The 19,178-nt window shown below is 36.5% G+C and overlaps 2 protein-coding genes across 6 annotated transcripts in view; one reads left to right on the top strand and one right to left on the bottom strand.

Annotated features, from left to right (window-relative positions):
* The first annotated feature begins 294 nt into the window (after positions 1 to 294).
* On the top strand, positions 295 to 2,462 carry LOC135087804 (COP9 signalosome complex subunit 8). Its single transcript, XM_063982603.1, has 4 exons — positions 295 to 434; positions 558 to 628; positions 998 to 1,182; positions 1,956 to 2,462. Exons 1-4 carry the CDS (start codon positions 381 to 383, stop codon positions 2,204 to 2,206), a joined length of 561 nt encoding a protein of 186 aa, XP_063838673.1. The 5' UTR covers positions 295 to 380; the 3' UTR covers positions 2,207 to 2,462.
* Positions 2,215 to 19,178, bottom strand: part of LOC135087803 (chitin synthase chs-2) — a 32,521-nt gene continuing 15,557 nt past the window's right edge. The window contains exons 1-22 of one of the 5 annotated variants that reach the window (XM_063982599.1): positions 17,468 to 17,810; positions 14,620 to 14,864; positions 14,213 to 14,379; positions 13,799 to 14,126; positions 13,316 to 13,515; positions 12,872 to 13,190; positions 12,570 to 12,790; positions 12,227 to 12,494; positions 11,884 to 12,146; positions 11,584 to 11,794; positions 11,301 to 11,501; positions 10,981 to 11,207; positions 10,700 to 10,867; positions 10,319 to 10,624; positions 10,002 to 10,243; positions 9,766 to 9,922; positions 9,533 to 9,685; positions 8,595 to 8,771; positions 7,651 to 7,818; positions 7,313 to 7,556; positions 7,059 to 7,204; positions 2,215 to 3,086 (exon numbers count right to left, since the gene is read on the bottom strand). In XM_063982599.1, the coding sequence (XP_063838669.1) occupies positions 2,895 to 3,086; positions 7,059 to 7,204; positions 7,313 to 7,556; positions 7,651 to 7,818; positions 8,595 to 8,771; positions 9,533 to 9,685; positions 9,766 to 9,922; positions 10,002 to 10,243; positions 10,319 to 10,624; positions 10,700 to 10,867; positions 10,981 to 11,207; positions 11,301 to 11,501; positions 11,584 to 11,794; positions 11,884 to 12,146; positions 12,227 to 12,494; positions 12,570 to 12,790; positions 12,872 to 13,190; positions 13,316 to 13,515; positions 13,799 to 14,126; positions 14,213 to 14,379; positions 14,620 to 14,864; positions 17,468 to 17,586 (4,722 nt within the window). In that variant the 5' untranslated portion in view covers positions 17,587 to 17,810 and the 3' untranslated portion in view covers positions 2,215 to 2,894. Of the gene's footprint in view, positions 3,087 to 7,058; positions 7,205 to 7,312; positions 7,557 to 7,650; positions 7,819 to 8,594; positions 8,772 to 8,946; positions 9,124 to 9,523; positions 9,686 to 9,765; positions 9,923 to 10,001; positions 10,244 to 10,318; positions 10,625 to 10,699; positions 10,868 to 10,980; positions 11,208 to 11,300; positions 11,502 to 11,583; positions 11,795 to 11,883; positions 12,147 to 12,226; positions 12,495 to 12,569; positions 12,791 to 12,871; positions 13,191 to 13,315; positions 13,516 to 13,798; positions 14,127 to 14,212; positions 14,380 to 14,619; positions 14,865 to 17,467; positions 17,814 to 19,178 lie in introns of those variants that run through there. The other 4 variants (XM_063982598.1, XM_063982601.1, XM_063982600.1 and 1 more) reach the window with 4 other exon arrangements.

The following is a 19,178-nucleotide window of genomic DNA, read 5'->3' on the forward strand; positions in this document are numbered from 1 at the left end:
TAAGTAGGCTTTTCTGTTCGGTTGGTTTAAATCCGCCTGGCAAGCTACCACTATCTTATCAAAGTCTGTTGTCAGTAGTTGAAGATTCCGGGTGAAGGTCGCTTCCATCTTCGGCCTGATCATCACTTTCAATCAGGTGATGGAATGTGATGATGAGATGCATGCCAGGAATAAGCTTCCTCTTTGTTATAAATAAAAAAATAGATCCAAATGGCTGTATATTTTAGTTTTCTTTGTCTACATTAAGTATTAAAAAAATATAATGACAGTGACAGTGACAGTTTTGACACTAATGACAACTGTACAGTGACATTTACGTACGCCGATTTTTCCAGTGTTTTTGTTTGTTTGTATTTAGAAAGTAGTTAATATTCAGCAAAATGATTACAAACTTTGATAAACTTTGTGCAGACTTGGAAAAACAAGAATTAGAGGTTAGTTTAGACAGACGTTAATTGCAGCAGCACTTCAAGAAATTCCACTTTTGGAGGTTATCTTCTCACTTTAATTTTCGATTTAGAACAATTAAATACATGCCTGTTTATGTTTTTTTACAGGCTCCTACAGGTGTAGCATCGCCCTCAACCTATGCACAATTGCTGGCCATATACTTGTACCAAAATGATTTGTAAGTAAACATTTTTAAAATTAAGCAGGTACACACTTACCTACTAAGGAGTGATGGCATGTAGTTCATGCACTTAATCTTTTTGTTTCTAAGTCTATTCTTTATTTGTATGGTGACTCAAACGTAATTCTGCATGTATGCTTAATAAGTCTAATAAAGGTAATAGGTATTAGGGTATACTTGAAACACTGAAATCTAACCCCACATACATTTCTCTAGGCGTAATAATCAAACTATAAGATCAGACAACTCAGGTCTCAGTGCACAGTGGTGGTGTTATTTTATTTATAAAACCATTGTTCTTTGAAAATACAGATGCTAAAGCTTATTATAAACTTGATAAATAACCTACATAATTTAACATTCCAGGTGCAATGCCAAGTTTCTCTGGAAGAGGATACCACAAAACATTACGAGTAGCAACCCAGAACTTGCAGCCATATGGGCCATCGGACAGAAGCTTTGGAAGAAAGATCTAGCTGGGACTTACCATGCTATAGTAGCTTATAACTGGTCAGAACCTGAAGTAGCAAATATCATTAATGCTCTTGAGGGTACGTAAGATTAGATCTAATTAAGTTTTCATATTTTGATAATGTTGCTCAGAGTTTTTGATCAATTCTAAACTAGCATATACTGCAAAATAGGCAACTACCTATTTTAGTCATATTAGTGTGACAGGTCCTGGTGTCCTGGAGTATGTATGCTTCATACAATCCCTTTTTTTATTATAAATAACTAGCTTTTGCCCGCGGGTTCACCTGCGTGACGTTAAGTTTGTCACAGAGCGTCATAAATTATAGCCTATTGTTATTCTGGGTTATAAACAATAATACTGTAAAGTTTCATCAAAATCCGTTCAGTAGTTTTTGCATGAATGAGTAACGAACATGTTACCATCCAGACATCCATACAAACTTTCACATTTATAATATTATACATAATAAATATTATAAATATAAATAATGGTTTGTATGCCTTTGGGTTTTATAAATAAGGTAGACTAAGCAATGAGAAACAATTTTTAATTTTCACTGTTTTAGGAAGAAATATTATCAAGCATATTGGAACTATCAAGGACTGTACTTTCTATTATTTTACTTTACTGTTACTTTTAGGACCATATTATGTTATAAAGTTTTTTTTCTACATAAAATGCTATCCTTACTCCTTGTCTGTTGACCAAAATCATCATAGGTTTATTAATATTTTATATATTTTATCATAGGTTTAGTATCAGTTGTCTCTGTCCTATGGCCTTCATTCTTACTGTGAAGAATTTGATGTAAGTGTAGAAAATAAAAATGTTCCATTTCTATGTTTCCAGATAAAATCCGCGAGAGGGCCTTCAACCTGATTGGTCGTTCATACAGCTCCATATCAATTGACACTATTGTGTCCATGACTGGGCTCAACAAGGAAGCAGTGATGCACGCCTGCCACGACCGCAAGTGGACGATAAAGGAAGATGGAGTCACCGTGAACCCCGTCCCTCCCACACAACCCGCCCCTCTCCACACCTCTAGCGAAGACCAGCTGTTCAAGCTCACCGACTTTGTGTCATTCTTAGAAAATTAAGTAAGTCATTTAGTTTTAAACTTTTATTAAGTCATGCTGTATATCATTTCGTAATTTAAAAAAATAAACTGTAACTGTGATGTTTAATTAATTTAACAAAAGTATAGTTGGTAAAAAAGTAAACAATCTTTACAGTTTCCTTTTGTAATTATCATAAGGGTTGTCGTAAAAAGTACATTCTTAACTAATGTTTAGTGGCAGTGTACAATAAGTTCTTACTCTCTATCAATAAAGCTGTAAATTATCTAAAATGGTATTCTGTGGTTTTGCAATCAACCTGCGTCATCGCTCAAAATAGTAGAGTACAAAAATATCACAAGCAATAATGACGTTTTGTATAATTAATAAAAAATTCGAAAGTCCATTAGAATTACTATTATATAAAATGAGTATCTACATTTGTTTAAGCTAGGTACTTTGCTTATAAGTACGTTTGGCAGCTCTAGGAAGGTGCACAAAGTAGATAGTACCAGAAGACAATCAGCTCTATGTACTTCATTTTGACGAACACAGACGGGTGTCTCAAGCGGGCGGCATTCGCGCTCGCACTGGTTTAGATTGGTTTGCGACATTTCGTGCGTTTCGTGTCCGTGAGCGTTGTCTATGTATGCGTTAAACGAGCGCACTTTGTATGTAGATTGTCTTCTGCTCCTATCTATTTTTGTAGAAGATGCGAATGTTCGCGAGCTCATGAATATCTCTGGAATGAGACTTGGTTCTGTCTTGGCTGCAGTCTCATAGAGTTGTTGTCTTCGTCGTCGCCCAGTGACGTCTCGTAGGCGCGGTTCACTTGCCCACCATTGGGCTCGGCGAACACATCCTTCACTGAAATGTTGGCGGTAGACGTCCGATGTCTTGGCACACCTAAATTATTGTTGAGCTGGAAGTAAATACCAATATTAATCAATACGAATAAAAGGTCGGACGGTCGTCTTCATACTACGAGTAATCTATCTATAACATGTAAAGCTCGATTACCACTGACTCAATCACTCACTCACTGATCGGAGGGCTTAGTGAGAGTTTACATCAAACGTCACTAGCGAGCGCTACGCTACTATAGGTAGGCCGGTTAAATGAGTCCTCGCCTGCGGAACGCGGGGTCACAGGGGCGTGACGAAAACGGGGATCGTACGGGGTGCGGGCGGCAGGCGCATTCTTGTCAAAATTCATTTCGCTGGCGATGCGGCTAGCGAACGCTTGTGTTATTTGTTACGGACGCTTTTTGAGGGCTATACATGAGATTACATTTTTAAGATGAGTCGAAAGATTTTCGGACATAAAATTAATAGTCAGTGCAAGCAAATAGCTTTTAACGTTTATGAATATTTTAGAAAAAAAAAACTGAATCCAAATTCTGATGAATATCAACAAGATATACCGTTAAACAAAACCGTAGCAAACGTTACTGGACTATCGGAAAAGACTGTATCTAGAATTGTACAACAAGGAAAATTATTAAAAATAATGAAAAATTTAAATCACCGAAGAAATTGAAACAAAGCCGCAGGAAAAGGGTGGAAGTAGATGATTTCAAAAAAGGCGTGGTAAGAAGAAAAGTTACTCAGTATTACACAATTTTTAAAAAAATACCAACTCTGAAATCTTTGAACGCTACCCTTAGAGAAGATAATGTATTATACTGCGGCAGAGAATATTTAAGATTATTATTACATGACCTAGGTTTTAAATTTTAAAAATGCGGATCTAAAAGGAAACTCCTTATTGAACAGCCAAATATAACATCGTGGAGGTGGAAATATCTAAATACTATTAAAAAGTATCGTAGAGAAGGAAGACATATTTTATATCTTGATGAAACTTATGTCAATAGTCCAGTCATTTAAGCTTAAATTAGGTAAGAATCTCGGAATTCGAGATACCCAGCTGTAAGTCTGTAAATACTTGTATATTGACACCCTAAAAGTTGTCTCAAAACCTACATATGGTAGGGTGTAAGCAACTATTAAATTTTAAGGTCAAAAGTCACAAAAATCGGTTTTTTGCGCTTTTTTTGGAAATATCTCATTTCCTATGGGTTTTTTGCTATTTGTATTTATTATCAATATTGTAGAATACTAAATTCTCTACAAATTTTGTTTAAAATTTTTTTTTATACGGTGAACCGTTTTCGAGATAGAGGGCGGAGAGCGCGCGGTCACTGCATCACTTCAGGTCAACTTAAGCGGTTTAGGTTTTTCATACAAAAGGATTTTCCCGCTAATTCCCGTGGGAATTTCGGTAATTACTTGTTGTAAATAAGCTTTAAGTTTACTAAGGTACCTACATGCCAAATTTCAAGCGTCTAACTTCCGTTAAGCGTTTAGATTTTTCATACAAAAGGATTTTCCCGCTAATTCCTGTTCCCGTGGGAATTCCTAAGTAAACTATAACCTGCCCAGGTGTATGAAGAATAATTGTACCAAGTTTCGTTAAAATCCGTCGAGTAGTTTTTGTTTCTATAAGGAACATACAGACGGACAGACAGACACAAAAATTTTACTGATTGCATTTTTGGCATCAGTATCGATCACTAATCACCCCCTGATAGTTATTTTGAAAATATATTTCATGTATAGAATTCTGTCCGTCTGTATGTTCCTTATAGAAACAAAAACTACTCGACGGATTTTAACGAAACTTGGTACAATTATTCTTCATACACCTGGGCAGGTTATAGTATACTTAGGAATTCCCACGGGAACAGGAATTAGCGAGAAAATCCTTTTGTATGAAAAATCTAAACGCTTAACGGAAGTTAGACGCTTGAAATTTGGCATGTAGGTACCTTAGTAAACTCAAAGCTTAGTTACAACAAGGAATTCCCGAAATTCCCACAGGAATTAGCGGGAAAATCCTTTTGTGTGAAAAATCTAAACCGCTTAAGTAGACCTGAAGTGATGCAGTGACCGCGCGCTCTCCGCCCTCTATCTCGAAAACGGTTCACCGTATAAAAAAAGTTTTTAAACAAAATTTGTAGAGAATTTAGTATTCTACAATATTGATCATAAATACAAATAGCAAAAAACCCATAGGAAATGAGATATTTCTAAAAAAAGCGCAAAAAACCGATTTTTGTGACCGTTGACCTTGAAATTTAATAGTTGCTTACACCCTACCATATGTAGGTTTTGAGACAACTTTTAGGGTGTCAATATACACGTATTTACAGACTTACAGCTGGGTATCTCGAATTCCGAGGTGAACTTACTATAATGACTGGACTACAATGCGTCTCATAACGTTTCAAAATGTTGGCAATCAAAGGATGAACACGGAGTATTGTCTCATATTGGTAAAGGAGAGCGTTTGATCATCATACATTGTGGTGGCTACACTGGATTTGTCGATGGAGCACTTGTGATATTTAAATCCAAATGTAAAACAGGTGATTATCACGATACAATGAATTTCGTGAATTTTAGTAAATGGCTAAATGAAAAGCTGATGCCTAATATTCCACCAAATTCAGTAATAGTAATGGATAATGCAGCTTATCATTCGGTTAGAGTAGAAAAAAAGCCGACTATGGCCTCTACCAAACCAGAAATGCAAGATTGGCTACGACGACATGAGGTGCCTTTTGATGATAAATTAAAAAAGGATGATTTATCCAAATTAATTAAAAGCCATTACACAGAGGACATATATAAAATTGATGAGTTATTGAAAGCAAACGGCCATGAAGTGTTGCGTTTGCCTCCTTACCACCCAGACCTGAACCCAATTGAGTTGGTCTGGGGTGATATTAAAAGACAGCTAGCAGAAAAAAGTATCGACTCCAATTTGGACTAGAAAAAAAATATGTTGGAAAATTTATTTGCTGAATATTCCGCAGAAAAGTGGGAGCATTGTATTAACCATGTAATTAAAGTCGAGGATGAATACTGCGAACATGACGGAGTTCTAGATGACGTTGTTGATTTTATTATTAATGTGCACGATGATTCAGATAATTCGGATGATGGCTGCTTTGAAAGTGAAGAATCAAGTTCTACTGATATTGATATGGACATAAGTGATTGATTAATAATTTGGATACGTACATCTTGCACACAATAAATTTTACATGAATTACGACATGAATTGTTTCATTAAAATTTTATAAAATAAATTGTTTTCTTTATTAGAAAATAATTTATTTTACAAAATTTATCACCACCTGTTTACCGTTAACCACTTCACTGTGACGTCACATATCTTGAGAACTATCTAGTGAAATTTAATCTTTTTTATATCATCCCCGCCCGCACCCCGCACGGTCCCCGTTCTCGTCCCGCCCCTGTGCCCCCGCGTTCCGCAGGCGAGGTCTCATTTAACCGGTCATACTATAGAACGTAAACTCGGTAAACGTAAGATGATGGATTGTACAGCGCCCCTGGCGGAAACTTTCAAGAACTAACATCTTCATATATTTTTAATGCAGTCGATATCGAATGCGTTTGACCTAAACACACTTTACCTCCCCAGGGCTATTTTTGGGGGTTTAGAGGGGAGGGTGTAAGATGATACTATATTATTACCGTGATATCGTTATCCTTCGCGGGTCTATAGTTAGGTAGTAATTAGTTGATAGTTCCCTATGCTGTCTCGTATTGAACATAGTAAGAGTAGGCGCACACCGTTGATTTTTCGTCGGCCGATAGTTTAGTCGGGCAGTTGATCAGTATGGGCAATTGGGCATGTATGGGAGTGCGCACACTACGCCGATTCGATTTGGCCGATTCTTCATACAATTTAAAATCGGGCTCAACTATCGGCCAACTAAAAATCAACGGTGTGCGCCTACTCTAAATGTTGGTTCTGCAACCAACTGTCACTGAAGTTTTATCAGATTTTTTAAATTATTTACCATCCCTGTGACTCCATATTCGTTATTAGCACCGAGCGTCTGCATTTGTGACTTTCTTCGCTCAGCCATCACGGAATTCCGTCTAGTTTCTAAAGCCTTCAGTGTCTCGCGTCGTAACGTCATTTTTCTATTCAGCACTGGTGTTCCTGAAACATGAAAACCGGCATTATTATTTTGTCTTTGTATTATTGTCTATTGTCGATTTCTTCATTAATGCCATTGAAAAATCGACCTTAAATGTTTGATAATTTTACCTGGCCCATCATTCGCATTCATATTGAAGAACCGCTTCTTGAACGCAACGTCCAAAGTGCCAATGTTCCTCTTCTTCTGTCTCGCTTTCTCTAAGTTATGGATTGTCTTTCTCCTTCCGACATTGTGCGGTCCTGAGCCCGAATCGTTGTCGTAATCATCATCCAATCCGTTCAATTTCTGTAGATCCTTCACTATTGCTATTGCATTCTTATCTAGTAGAGCATCTTGAGATAGATCTTCCGACTGTGAAAAGATGTACAACGGCGCATTTAGTAAGATTATCAATAAGTAATTTAAAAGTAGGTAATATAAGATAATTTGATATAGGTAATATTACCTTCTTTGTACAGAACCAATTCAATTCTGTAGATGATAGGATATGCGATAGCGTTCCAAATCGATGGAACAACATAGCAGTGAATTGGATCACCAGAATCAATGCAAAGAAGAACACAAACACTAAACCGATTGGTTCCAATTGCAAGTATTCCTTTGAGATTAATACCTGTAAGATGAATACAATTTATTAGTAAAAGTACTCATAAATAATTTTGATATAATGCAATTAGAATAGGTTAAACATACACACATACAAACAATAATGATTTTATAAATAACAAATGATATACAAATGACACAATAATATTAATACATATTCACTGCAACAGCTAATAATATTGTACTTTTCAAGTAAGTACATAATTATGTACTAATCTTGTCAAATAAGTACATACTATTTGCTGTGTTTGTAATGAACACATTGAAGACAAAGTAATTCCAATGTTATTCAAATCACCAGGTCTTCTGTGTTATACATATATTACAAGGGAAACCATTTACCCCGATACCGTGTTTAATAGAAGAAATTCCGCCACCGTAATAGACAGAACAGAAAAACATCTTTTTCTGTGTGTAGTACGAGTAGTGTGGAGTGCAATAAGTGGTAGTTGGGTGTGTTTACGAGTACAGGTTGCCAAGAATATTAATATTTCAGTAAATGACATAAATAACGCAATAGTATTTGCGCAATGTACATTTACTTCACAGATAGAGGTGTGTTACGCTGCTAGTCAGCATTTCCGATACTCGGGTAAAAGGTCGGGAATTTAGAAGGGCTTGGATATTAATTAGAGTTTGTGTGGAAACATTAAAGTGTCGCCCAGGTTGTAGTCTCCTATCGCCAGGACTCCATGCTGGTGTGCCATCCCAAGACAGACCGGTTAGAGGAAGGTCGTTAGACTTGTGAAGTGACACACAACCAGTGGTAACATTCGGCTGTACCTCGCCTGTTTCCTCGATGAACGTAATATTTGTCTTTATCCCCAAAGGCCAATCCACGTGGAGTTGATCTTTGTTGAGTTGTAATAAAAACACTATCAATATGAACAAAGCATTGAACATGACAAATGCGAATACTGATTTATTGCGAAGCTCTATCAAATCTGCTGCTATGCGAGCCTGTAAAATGTAATAAAAAAGCATATGTTTAATTAAATTGCGTCGGCATTCAAGGGTGACTGGGATCGTTGTTCGTGGGACAAGGAGTTTAAGGAGTTTTACATTGTAGATCTGTTGGTCGAAGTCCCGAGTCATCGTTGAAGGCCGATCGCTGTAAAGTTGACTCTCACGTTACCTCTTGCGTAACCTCGTCATACGTAATGTTAGTTTTAACTCCGAAGGGCCATTTAAAGTGAAGGTTATCCTTGTTCAGTTGGAGCAAGAATACAATGAGCACAAAGAGGGCATTGCACATAAAGAATGAAAAAACGGAAGAGTTTCTTAATTCTTTCAGATCTCTGGATATACGGGCCTAAAATTATGGGAAATTGGGTGTTAGCAGTGGAGGTTGAATGGAAACATAAAAGTTTGGCATACTGTTGTATGATTTGATACGATTTTAGCCCGACTTAAATGTTCCCAATCAATCTCAATTATACATTTACGTTATAACATTATAAGTCCAAATCCTGTAATAAAACACATTAATAAACATTTAAAAATCAAAAAATATTATGACACCAATCATTTCAGGTTTCAGATACATATAAGTATTTCTCAGCTGAAAGTATTTTCATAGTAGTATTTAATTGCTTGAAGTATTTTTGAGATAGGTATTTTATTTAATTTCTTTACTAAAATAGTTTACAGATGATTTCATGAACTCGTATGAAGCAAAGTAAATGCTTCATACGAGTATTATTAAAATGGTGTCAAATTACCTCTTCCTCCTTGTTAGCATCAATGGGATACAAGTACTTATCAATAAGATCTTTCCAAAACTGTAGTTCAGAAGGACTCAAGAAGTCTACTTCTCCCTTTTTCAATTCGGGATCTTCAATCCAATAGGGATTTATCAGATCGTCTCTCCGTTCCTAAAACACATGATTATTTTTATTGTCGTCTAATAAAATTAATAATGCTTGTTTATTCATTGATCTTTTATTATTATTACCCTTGGTGACGTCGAGAGTGTATCTGTCTCAGAATCCGAATCGTGCTCATCCTCAGGTCCTTCTGCTAAGGCATCTAACTGATGGTCGCCATTAGTGCTGCCACGGTGTCCCACTGACAACTTTCTGCCTCTGTTCAAACCATGTGGGTCTACAGTCCTATAAACAAAATTTGATTACAATATCGTCTGTGAAAACTAAACGAATACGTGTTAAAAAAATAATGTTATCTTCAAACCTTTCTACTACATCCAATTTCTTCTCCAACTTTTCTAATGTAGAGGCAATGTGTAAAAGTTGCACTTTCTCTTCATTTCCTTTGGGATGTGTGCAGAACATACATTTGAAAAGGCCAGCAAAAGAAAATTCGATTGATCCTTCATCTTCATTGTTATTGACTCCTTGCAAGAAACCTAACAATGACTTTTGTTTGGCCTTTTTCTTAGCCTCCTCAGCATCTTTCTTTTCTTGTTCGATTTCCTACAAAAACATTTATTTAAATACGTGAACGTCGTTGTATTGTTTATCCTAATCTCTAATTGAGACTTTTCTTACCTTTTTCGTTTTCTTAGTCTGTACCTCACGCGTACCCCATGATACTACGTTCAGATTTATAACAGAGTACAAAATCAAAAGCAAGTACATAGAAGGTATAGATAGCAGATAAATGATACCAGGTACAATACACCAAAACTCTTGCGGATGCAAGCAAGCTGCTATAAAGAATGAACTTGAGAGAGCTATCAAGAAAATAGCTGAGGGAGAACCGATACCGTCCTCGCCTAACTGTAGAGCAGTACCCACGATTACAGCCATCATTATCATAGCGTAGGCTGTCGATAATATCTGAGCCACCAGTAACTGAAATAAACACAAGAATGAATATCATAAGGATAAGAAAGAAAAACTAAAAAGAGAAGAAAAAAAAATGTTTACCTGAATTTCGGATTTCATCGTGAAGCAAACAAACATAAAGGTCAAAATAGGGTACAGGTTGTATTCAAAGGAAGTCCAATTGTCGATTCTGAAGGCAGCCACGAAAGCTCCCACCAACATAAGAAATATGGTTCCGGGACCCAGAATTGTTCCACCCATCAACATCATCTAAAAATAAATTAATTGCCGATTAAATTACCATTACTAAATCGTAATCATTAATTACATTAATAATTAATTTGTTGCTAATTATAAATGGTATTTGAGAAACAGGTAATTACTTGGTAAGCGATGTAAGGCGTAGAAATGTTATCGTTGATTTTAATCGTGTGCTTGTAATCGACCAGTAGATCCATAATGTTGGCAATAGTGGAAGGCACCCATCGACGACGTTGGTTGTAGAATTCACTGAAACCTTCTGGACAATGCGTGTAGGCATCCGATGCAGCTGAATACTCTACTCGATAACCACGTTGCAGTAGAAGCGTACACAACCATCGATCTTCCCCTGAAAAGTGAAAGTAAACAATCGATTAACATCGATTTCGAATGAATACAGAATTAAGTAAGTAAATTCAAAATAGACTCGACCAATACATACCTTGATCGTACTGTACGTAATGCCTAGCCTCGTCGGATCGTAGAGTATACTTTTTCATAACGTTGTCGTCCATAAGAGCCTTTCCTCTGAAGAGTGAGAAACATCCAGGGCTACAGAGTACACAGCCAATCATATGTTCAGTCGCCTTTTGCAGCCAATGACCAATAGCGTATTCGAACATCTGATACCACACCATAGGGCCTAGAAGATGATTTAGATGTTAGATCACATGAACTAAATTCAATAATTGCTGTTATTGGTAGAGTAAAAGAGGTCATTTTACCAGAGCCAACAGGATGAATTCGTCCACAAGCAGCACCAAGATTTTTGTTCTTCTTCATCAAATCAATAAGCAGTCTCACAGCATGCGGTTGGAAATCAATGTCCCCGTCGAGAGTTAGCAAGAATGTATTTTCGGCCATCACTTCTTTTCGGTCGACAGATATGGGCAGTTCCATCAAACGGTGTCCAAGTAAATAGTACATGTACATGACCTGGAGATAAAAGACGCATGAATAAAAATAAAGCTTGGAACACAAAAATATTCAGATTTTAGATTATATTGGGTTCTATGGTCAGATACCTGAGACCAACGTTTCCTGTGTCGAATCTTTCCTTTGTCTTTCAAGTGACAGATCATTTTTGTTTTACCCGGAAGTACCCACGTCAACCTTCCTCCATACGGTGCTGGATATTTCTTCGGTGGTCTAACTCGAATGTTCGTTTGGTGAACTTCGGAAGCAGCTTCGTCGATAGTGTCCACTAGAAGTTTTACGAATCGATTCACTTGGGAATCGTCGTCACTGTGGTCCGAAATTTCAAATGCGTCATCTAAAAAGATATGAGCTGAAAAGGAATTTAATCGATTAGCATTTACTTTAACTTTGATTATATTACTAATAAGTTACAATTTAAAGTATATTTACTTTCAAATTCATAATAATCAGGATCTACTACTCGTAAATACTTTTGAGCGACCCGGCGAGCGCACTGATCTTCATCCAAACGAAGGATAGACTTCAAGAACTCCATCATCTCATCTTTCGTTTCGTGCCACATAGTGCAGCAAGCGTATATTCTCGTGATCTGATCTGACGACTTCACTGTTTTCGGAGTTGTACCCGTATTATCCGTATGCACTGATATTGTTTCATAGTATTCATCACCTTTCTCTTTTTCTATTTCGGCAAGGTCCTGAAATCATTATTTTATGATATTGTTAGATTTTGAAAATAAGTGAAAAGCTTTAAATATAATTTAAAGTATTACCTCAGTCTTAACGTCCTTTTGGTCGTCTCTCTTTCGATTGAGTGCCATGCTCTGGTCTATCAGTAACCCGTTGTACATTGGGATTATAAACAACTTTTCCGTTGATGCCAAACGTTCAGCTTTGGGCGTCCAAATATGTATCGTAATCCACGTTTGTGACAGTAGCCACAGTAACCACACCCAAGCCATTTGTCGTGTAATGAAATCACTTAGAGTGAAAACTACAATAAAAATAAGATTTATTAGAATACGTAAGCTAGTTTTGCCAAGCAAAGAATGATTACACTTTATCAAATAATTACCTGGTGGGCTTTCATAGAACAGATAATCCGGAACCGTTCCATGGAAGAAACATGTATCACCAGTTCTCAATCCACAAGCTGCTATCAAGAAATTAACTACTAAAGGAATGACCAGATTTATAGGGAAAGCGTAACTGAAGCCCTGAATAAGGATTTTGCAGGCGAACTTTCCGAAGATGTAACAGAAATAAGCTGCGAATATCTGAATAAGCATCACGTAGAATGCAGATTTGTATACAGCTGGGACTTCGACGGAATCTCCAGTAAGCGTCACATTCGCTAAGTCTGGGATAATGGTACCACCAAGCTGAGCTTGTACCTGGAACAAAATTACAGCATTAAAAAAATTGATCAATAGATCAGTAATAATCAGATACCTAAATTACTTGAAGTTATGTACAGAAAGGGGAATTAAGATATACCTACTAATTAAATTAAACAAACCTCTTCAACTACTATGTTGTGTGGCCCGAATCCTATGTTATACATTTGGAAGAACATTGATGGCTCGTCGCCCTCCATCCATATACTGAAGAGAATGCACATCAGGAACAACAGGACCTTCCAAACAGACATGAATCGGTAAATGTAGTATCTTGAAACGTTCAACTCATCTTTTAGTCTGCCTAAGCTTTTTATTACACCTGAAATTAAAAAAAAAGTCATAAAAATTATGTTATCCTTTAATTTTGTTGGGTATACCTATACAAGGTTACACTAGGTTAAAAGTTAAACAGTGAATTCACATCGAAATCTATTTTCAGACTTCAGGAAATGGAAAATGAATATTTTCTATGTATGTATCGCTGTTGGTTACTATAAATAAATAAATAAATTATCGTCTCAGAAGCATGATCTGAACCATGCTTAACTTTTTTCCTACTTGTGCATTAGTGTATCAATGATAAATAATGATGAAAACCTTACCAATTGGACTTTGCCGTGTGACGTAATTCTCCCACCAACCCAACGATATGCATAAGGAAGCCACTGGAATGAGCCATAACACCGGTTTATCTTCAGACAGCGGCCACACAATAAAACCAGTGACTTGCGCTACAATTGCTGCCATGTCCACGATTACTTTCACGAATCTCTTACTGTCACGCGAATTCCTAGACAGAAGTCCCAGAATGGCTGGTACAACACAGAGGCAGTTGGTTAACATAGCACCCTTTACGACGTCAAGCTCGGGCAGTATCACGAAGAATAAGAGGGCCATTCCTATAGTATGTAAAGATTCCGCTATAAATACCTGAAAAAAAAAAGGCCAACAGTTTAATAACATTATATTAGAAAAGAATCAATAGGTACGAATAATATTTCTTTGGTTATTCTTACCACAACAAACTGCGTGAACGAAGGCCTCTTCGAAGACTTGAAGAAACATATTCTGACTGATCGGATGAGCGTTCCTATTTCAGGGATCGCGAAGGCCGCCAATATAGCCCACATCCACGCTACTCGCTCTTCGTCTGGTAAACTCACTACAAATTGCTTATCTCTACCTGAAATTTGAAATACAGTAGGTATAAGTTTCGATTTCGTAATAAAAACACATGAGCATAATTTATTACGAAAAATAATCACAAACACGATAATGTTAGTCGATAAGTTTGCGCTACCTATGAAGTTAGAACTACCATCTTATTAGATGACTCATTGAATTGCTATTTGATAGGTTGGACTGTCCACTAGTTAATAACGGCGCCGAGGTACTTAAAATTGAAACAAAAAACATCGCTTACCTAAATTCCTATTACAATACGCTAACCGGCGGTCTTTCCTGAGCTGTGACGTCATGAAGAGCACCGTGCCCTTGGCTATGACGCCAGATGCAAGCACCACGATGAAGGTGACCAAGTACGCCAGGACTTTGAGTAAGCGGACTGTGCACTCCAACCATTTCTGCGTTTCCATGGAAACACTGTCCTGCTTCGGCGGGAACTCTCGGAACACGTCCCATCCTTTCGTCTCTTGTACTGTTCTTTGGCTGGAAATTTAAAATAAATACGAGTAAGTATGGTTGTTATGATAAAGGGGAAAGGGCAAATACATTTGCCAACGTATGCGTGTGTTCTTTGGACTAATTGGATGGTAAGAAAAGCACAACAATACCGCGTATTCAATAGAACTGCAAATTGGTTCGTTAACGATTGCGTAAAGCTACTTTTAAATCATATTATTTGATCGAGCCTATTTATCAAATTAGTAAAGTAAATACAACCACGTAAGAATTTCATTATTTTGCACCACACTGTATCAAGTATTCAATTGGTAAGTACTGTTCTCAGTAAGCATTTAGATCGTTTTACTATTGTTCTTAGTTTTTACACCTGCACGCTACATATGAGCGCAGACGGTATTGAAGCAAGAAAAACAACTTTCACACGGCAATCAGCGAGAGAGAAATCCGAGGCAACGGTATGTAGTATGTAGCTCGGTAACGTGGTACACTTCCTTCCGATACACTTCCGAGTAACCTTGAGCTTTTTACCGTAACACCACATAATGTTTTGGTTACGTGTTTGTTACTTTTGAGGAAGAATGCATGTTAAAAAAAACGTAAAAGAATATTTAACTTTTTCCCATTCTTTTTCCTTACTTTTTTTCTTAGTGCCTAACTTTGTCTACAAATATGTAACTGCCAACAGCTAAAATGTGTGTAATTATTTACTCTCTTCACTTGATTGAGTCTTAACATCATTCCATTGTGTAAATTATGAAAACAGGTCCATTCACAGGCATGCAAAATAGAGGTTGCGATAAATGGAGGTGTAACTCTCTCACATCAAGCAAAAAATAATGCGTCATTATTTTTTAATGTTTTTTAATGAACTTTACCGAAAACCTTTGGGAAATATTATATTCTTTTTTTAAATTAATGCTAGAAGCATAGCGTCAGTCCAAATTTTGAAATGGATGCCGCAACGCAAACACATTAGTGGCTTAGTGCAGCAGCCGCTAAAAATACAAACTTGTTTGTTAATAGTTAAAGGCAATAAATGTTTTGTTTTACTTTACTTTATATCAATAACTATTTTGGGTACAATCGTTCTAACATGAAATGTCTACAATCAATAACAAATTACATTCGATTTATCACACTACGTAACTACGTACTTGTTTGTCGTCTGACAAATTTCCATGATTTAAGCATTTCTTTTATTCGTAGCAAAACCGTCACAAATTGACGTTATACATTTTCACAAAATAATTAATTATAGGTGTATAAACATTCATTTAATTGTTGAGGCTTTTTAGAGGCTTACTTTGGGAACCTTTACATTGAACGTATTGAAACTTAAAAAGTGTACTTGAGTATTCGTAGCATATTAAATTACTATATACTTTTTGTGTCATTTGTAAATGCCAATGTTATTAACATTGTGCTCATTTCACCCACAAAGTAATGTAACCTACTATTTATATTGTGGTAACGCGGCGTGATCTGTCTATCAAGTGTTTTGCCTAACCATTCGTAGGACACCTTAACTCTTGACTCGACGCGGTCGTTGACAAGGCTATGGGTAAATAAATACAGTAACATTAACATTGCTTAGATGATAACAAGGTATATTGTTAGGGGCGGCTCATGGTTTCGACACGGCCGTTGTCGTTGTGACAGTGGTGTTTACGTAAGGTAGGTAACGGAGCGGGCACGCCGTAACCCAATTAGACGTTGCAGCTACCTTGCGCGTGCGCCCATACCCTAACATACGACGTTCAAGACTGGCAATTATTATGCACATCGAGTCAAAATTTCATTATTTTTTCAAACTAATTTCAAATAAAATAACGCGGTGAACGGTAAATCACAAATCGGTATTTAAGTAATTGAAAAGAATTTGCTCTACATACGCGTTTATACTGAATTCAAAGTAAATGCTTCATTGACTCGCAATTATGTGCCTAGATAAAATAAAGTTTTGCAGTTTTCAAATCATAAAATATAAAATACTGAACAATAAACAAACTTGTGGCGCCATCAGCGGTTGCTTTATTGGTATGTCGCATCATCGCATGCCTTAATTGTAATAGAAAGTTAAAGGTGATGATAACTGTTATTTGTAACGATTCGTGATGTACATAATTTTTCAGATAATTGTATATTTTTATACAATTCATTATAATTAAGTAAAATACTGACCGTTAACTCTCTAGTGAAAATAACTATATGTATATAATAAACTTGGTAATAGTGCTAAAAGTGCGTAGAGCTGATTAAATCATCCGTTGAAGTATGGATTTTAAGTGCGTTAAGTGCCATTTTTATTACAGAACTAGCTGACCCGGCGAACTTCGTACCGCCTTAGCGTAGAGATTTTCTTTATATTTTTTTCCGTAAAAACCTTGTACAGAGTATTAGAAAACTACAAAAAAAAAATCAGCCAAATCGGTCAAGCCGTTTTCATGTTATGTCGTGACAACGGAAAACGGGTTTCATTTTTATATATATAGATTTCTATAACTCAATGAAAAATTGCTTAAATACACTTATAATATTTGATTGGCATGCGGAAATTACAGAATATCTAACAAAGCTGAACTGATTGGCGCAAATTGATTCGATTCGTAATCCAGTAACCGAATTACCTGTAAATACTGGCGTAGTGTAAAGTACCGTTGCTATAAATAGAATTGTTGTTATTCGCCACATAAACAGGCTCCTCTGGCTCCTTTTCACAATATGTCCCTCGACCGTGCTCACTCATTTTCACCGATTTTCACTCAGCCATTTGAAGAGATTTCACTTTGCGATAGAGAAAATAGCGACACATCACTTCACAAGTTTTTGAGATTTTTAGACATTTCTTTTTTGTTTAAACTGAAGAAGATGGTTTAGAATGTGTCCTGTTTGAACGGTTATTATTCAATAACTCATCGTTCGTCAGTTAGGACAGCAAACGGAGCGATCGCACTAACGACTGGGCCGCACGCGCCGGCCGCAGCGGACAGTGATACGCTATTGTATACCAAGTGCCGCACGGACAAAATGTGAATATTAATAAACTTACTCCACTTGGGAGATCTATGCGAAAAAGATAAATAAATACCACACGATATACTTACTAATTTCTCTTTATTAGGCCATAGATCGTTAATTTATCGAGTAGATAAACCGCCATGAAAAACTTAGTTGAAAATGGGAAATAAGATTTCATAAGGCTATAAAAAATATGTAAGGAAGGTTAATTAACGTTTTCTCATGTTTTTCTGTCTACATTGCCAATTAACATTACGTAGGCGTAGCTGCAGCGTCAATTACCTAATTAGCTTATCTTATAAATTAAGAAGTTTAATAAAAAAATGACCGTTTTGTTGTCTAAAGTTAAGCGAATGTTTTCCATTGTGTGGCGAGTTCTTCGTTCTGCCGCAGTGGCCATGTGAAATTATATTGTTGGATCGGTAATTACGATAGTGGTCCCGTACGCGGACTCAAATGAAAGTAACTTTTTATAAGTTGTTTGTACGTTAACAACATAGGTGTTACTTGTCTGTATTGCATACGTAATAATTACTACCATTTAAAAAAGGCCCATCATCGTTTTTCAGTTAGTCTTTATTTATTTTATCTTTAATAAGTGATCACTGCAAGTAATTTAATTAAACTTTTTTCGTAAATAAAAGTTGACAAAGCATCCTGAAAGTGCTAGTTGAATATGATATCACCTACTTACATTTGTTTATAACAATCTTTACAGTGTACGATGCAACAAGGCAAATTTTAACTAAATCTGCTTTAAAAACCTAATGTAAGTGATTTACTAAACTTGTTTTGACTAGTATAACAGGATTTTGTAAAACTACAAAGCTTATAGCTCTAAACGTTGCCACCCAATCGAAAATCGTGGCATAATAAATTGCAGTGACCTTCCTATCACACGATCCAGACCAGCGAGTGCTATGCTGTCTATACCTGTATTTTTAAATAGATGCACGTCTCCAAACTGTTGATGTTTTTTTGGTTAAAACCCACATTAAATTGCAATCTATCTAGCCTGCTTCATTAGGTATTTAAATATGCATCACATATAAGATCGAATTGAGTGTTTATTTATTCTAAAAATGTCTGAAGAATGTGCTTAACATTAAGACGGATTATTAATAGGCGTCTGAGCAGCGGCGCCGCGGAGCCTGCGCTAGCGCACTTCAACAATACTTCGCTCAATGTCGCTCGAGCTCACGAAAACTTGCGAAAGCCTGACAAACGCAGCACACGCCGCTAGAGACAATGTTGAAATGCTATGATAAAGGCTGTCAATTCTTGACAGTTCACGGGCTAAGCGATAAGATCAAACTCTAC

This window comes from Ostrinia nubilalis, chromosome 3 (assembly GCF_963855985.1).
Source record: "Ostrinia nubilalis chromosome 3, ilOstNubi1.1, whole genome shotgun sequence".
Classification (NCBI taxonomy): domain Eukaryota; kingdom Metazoa; phylum Arthropoda; class Insecta; order Lepidoptera; family Crambidae; genus Ostrinia; species Ostrinia nubilalis.

What these genes read in the sequence shown, in the direction of transcription:
- LOC135087804 (XM_063982603.1), top strand. Translation starts at nt 381, where the DNA reads ATGATTACAAACTTTGATAAACTTTGTGCAGACTTGGAAAAACAAGAA. An exon ending in TACTTGTACCAAAATGATTT is followed by an intron (nt 629 to 997) that starts GTAAGTAAACAT and finishes TTAACATTCCAG; the next exon opens with GTGCAATGCCAAGTTTCTCT. An exon ending in TATCATTAATGCTCTTGAGG is followed by an intron (nt 1,183 to 1,955) that starts GTACGTAAGATT and finishes CTATGTTTCCAG; the next exon opens with ATAAAATCCGCGAGAGGGCC.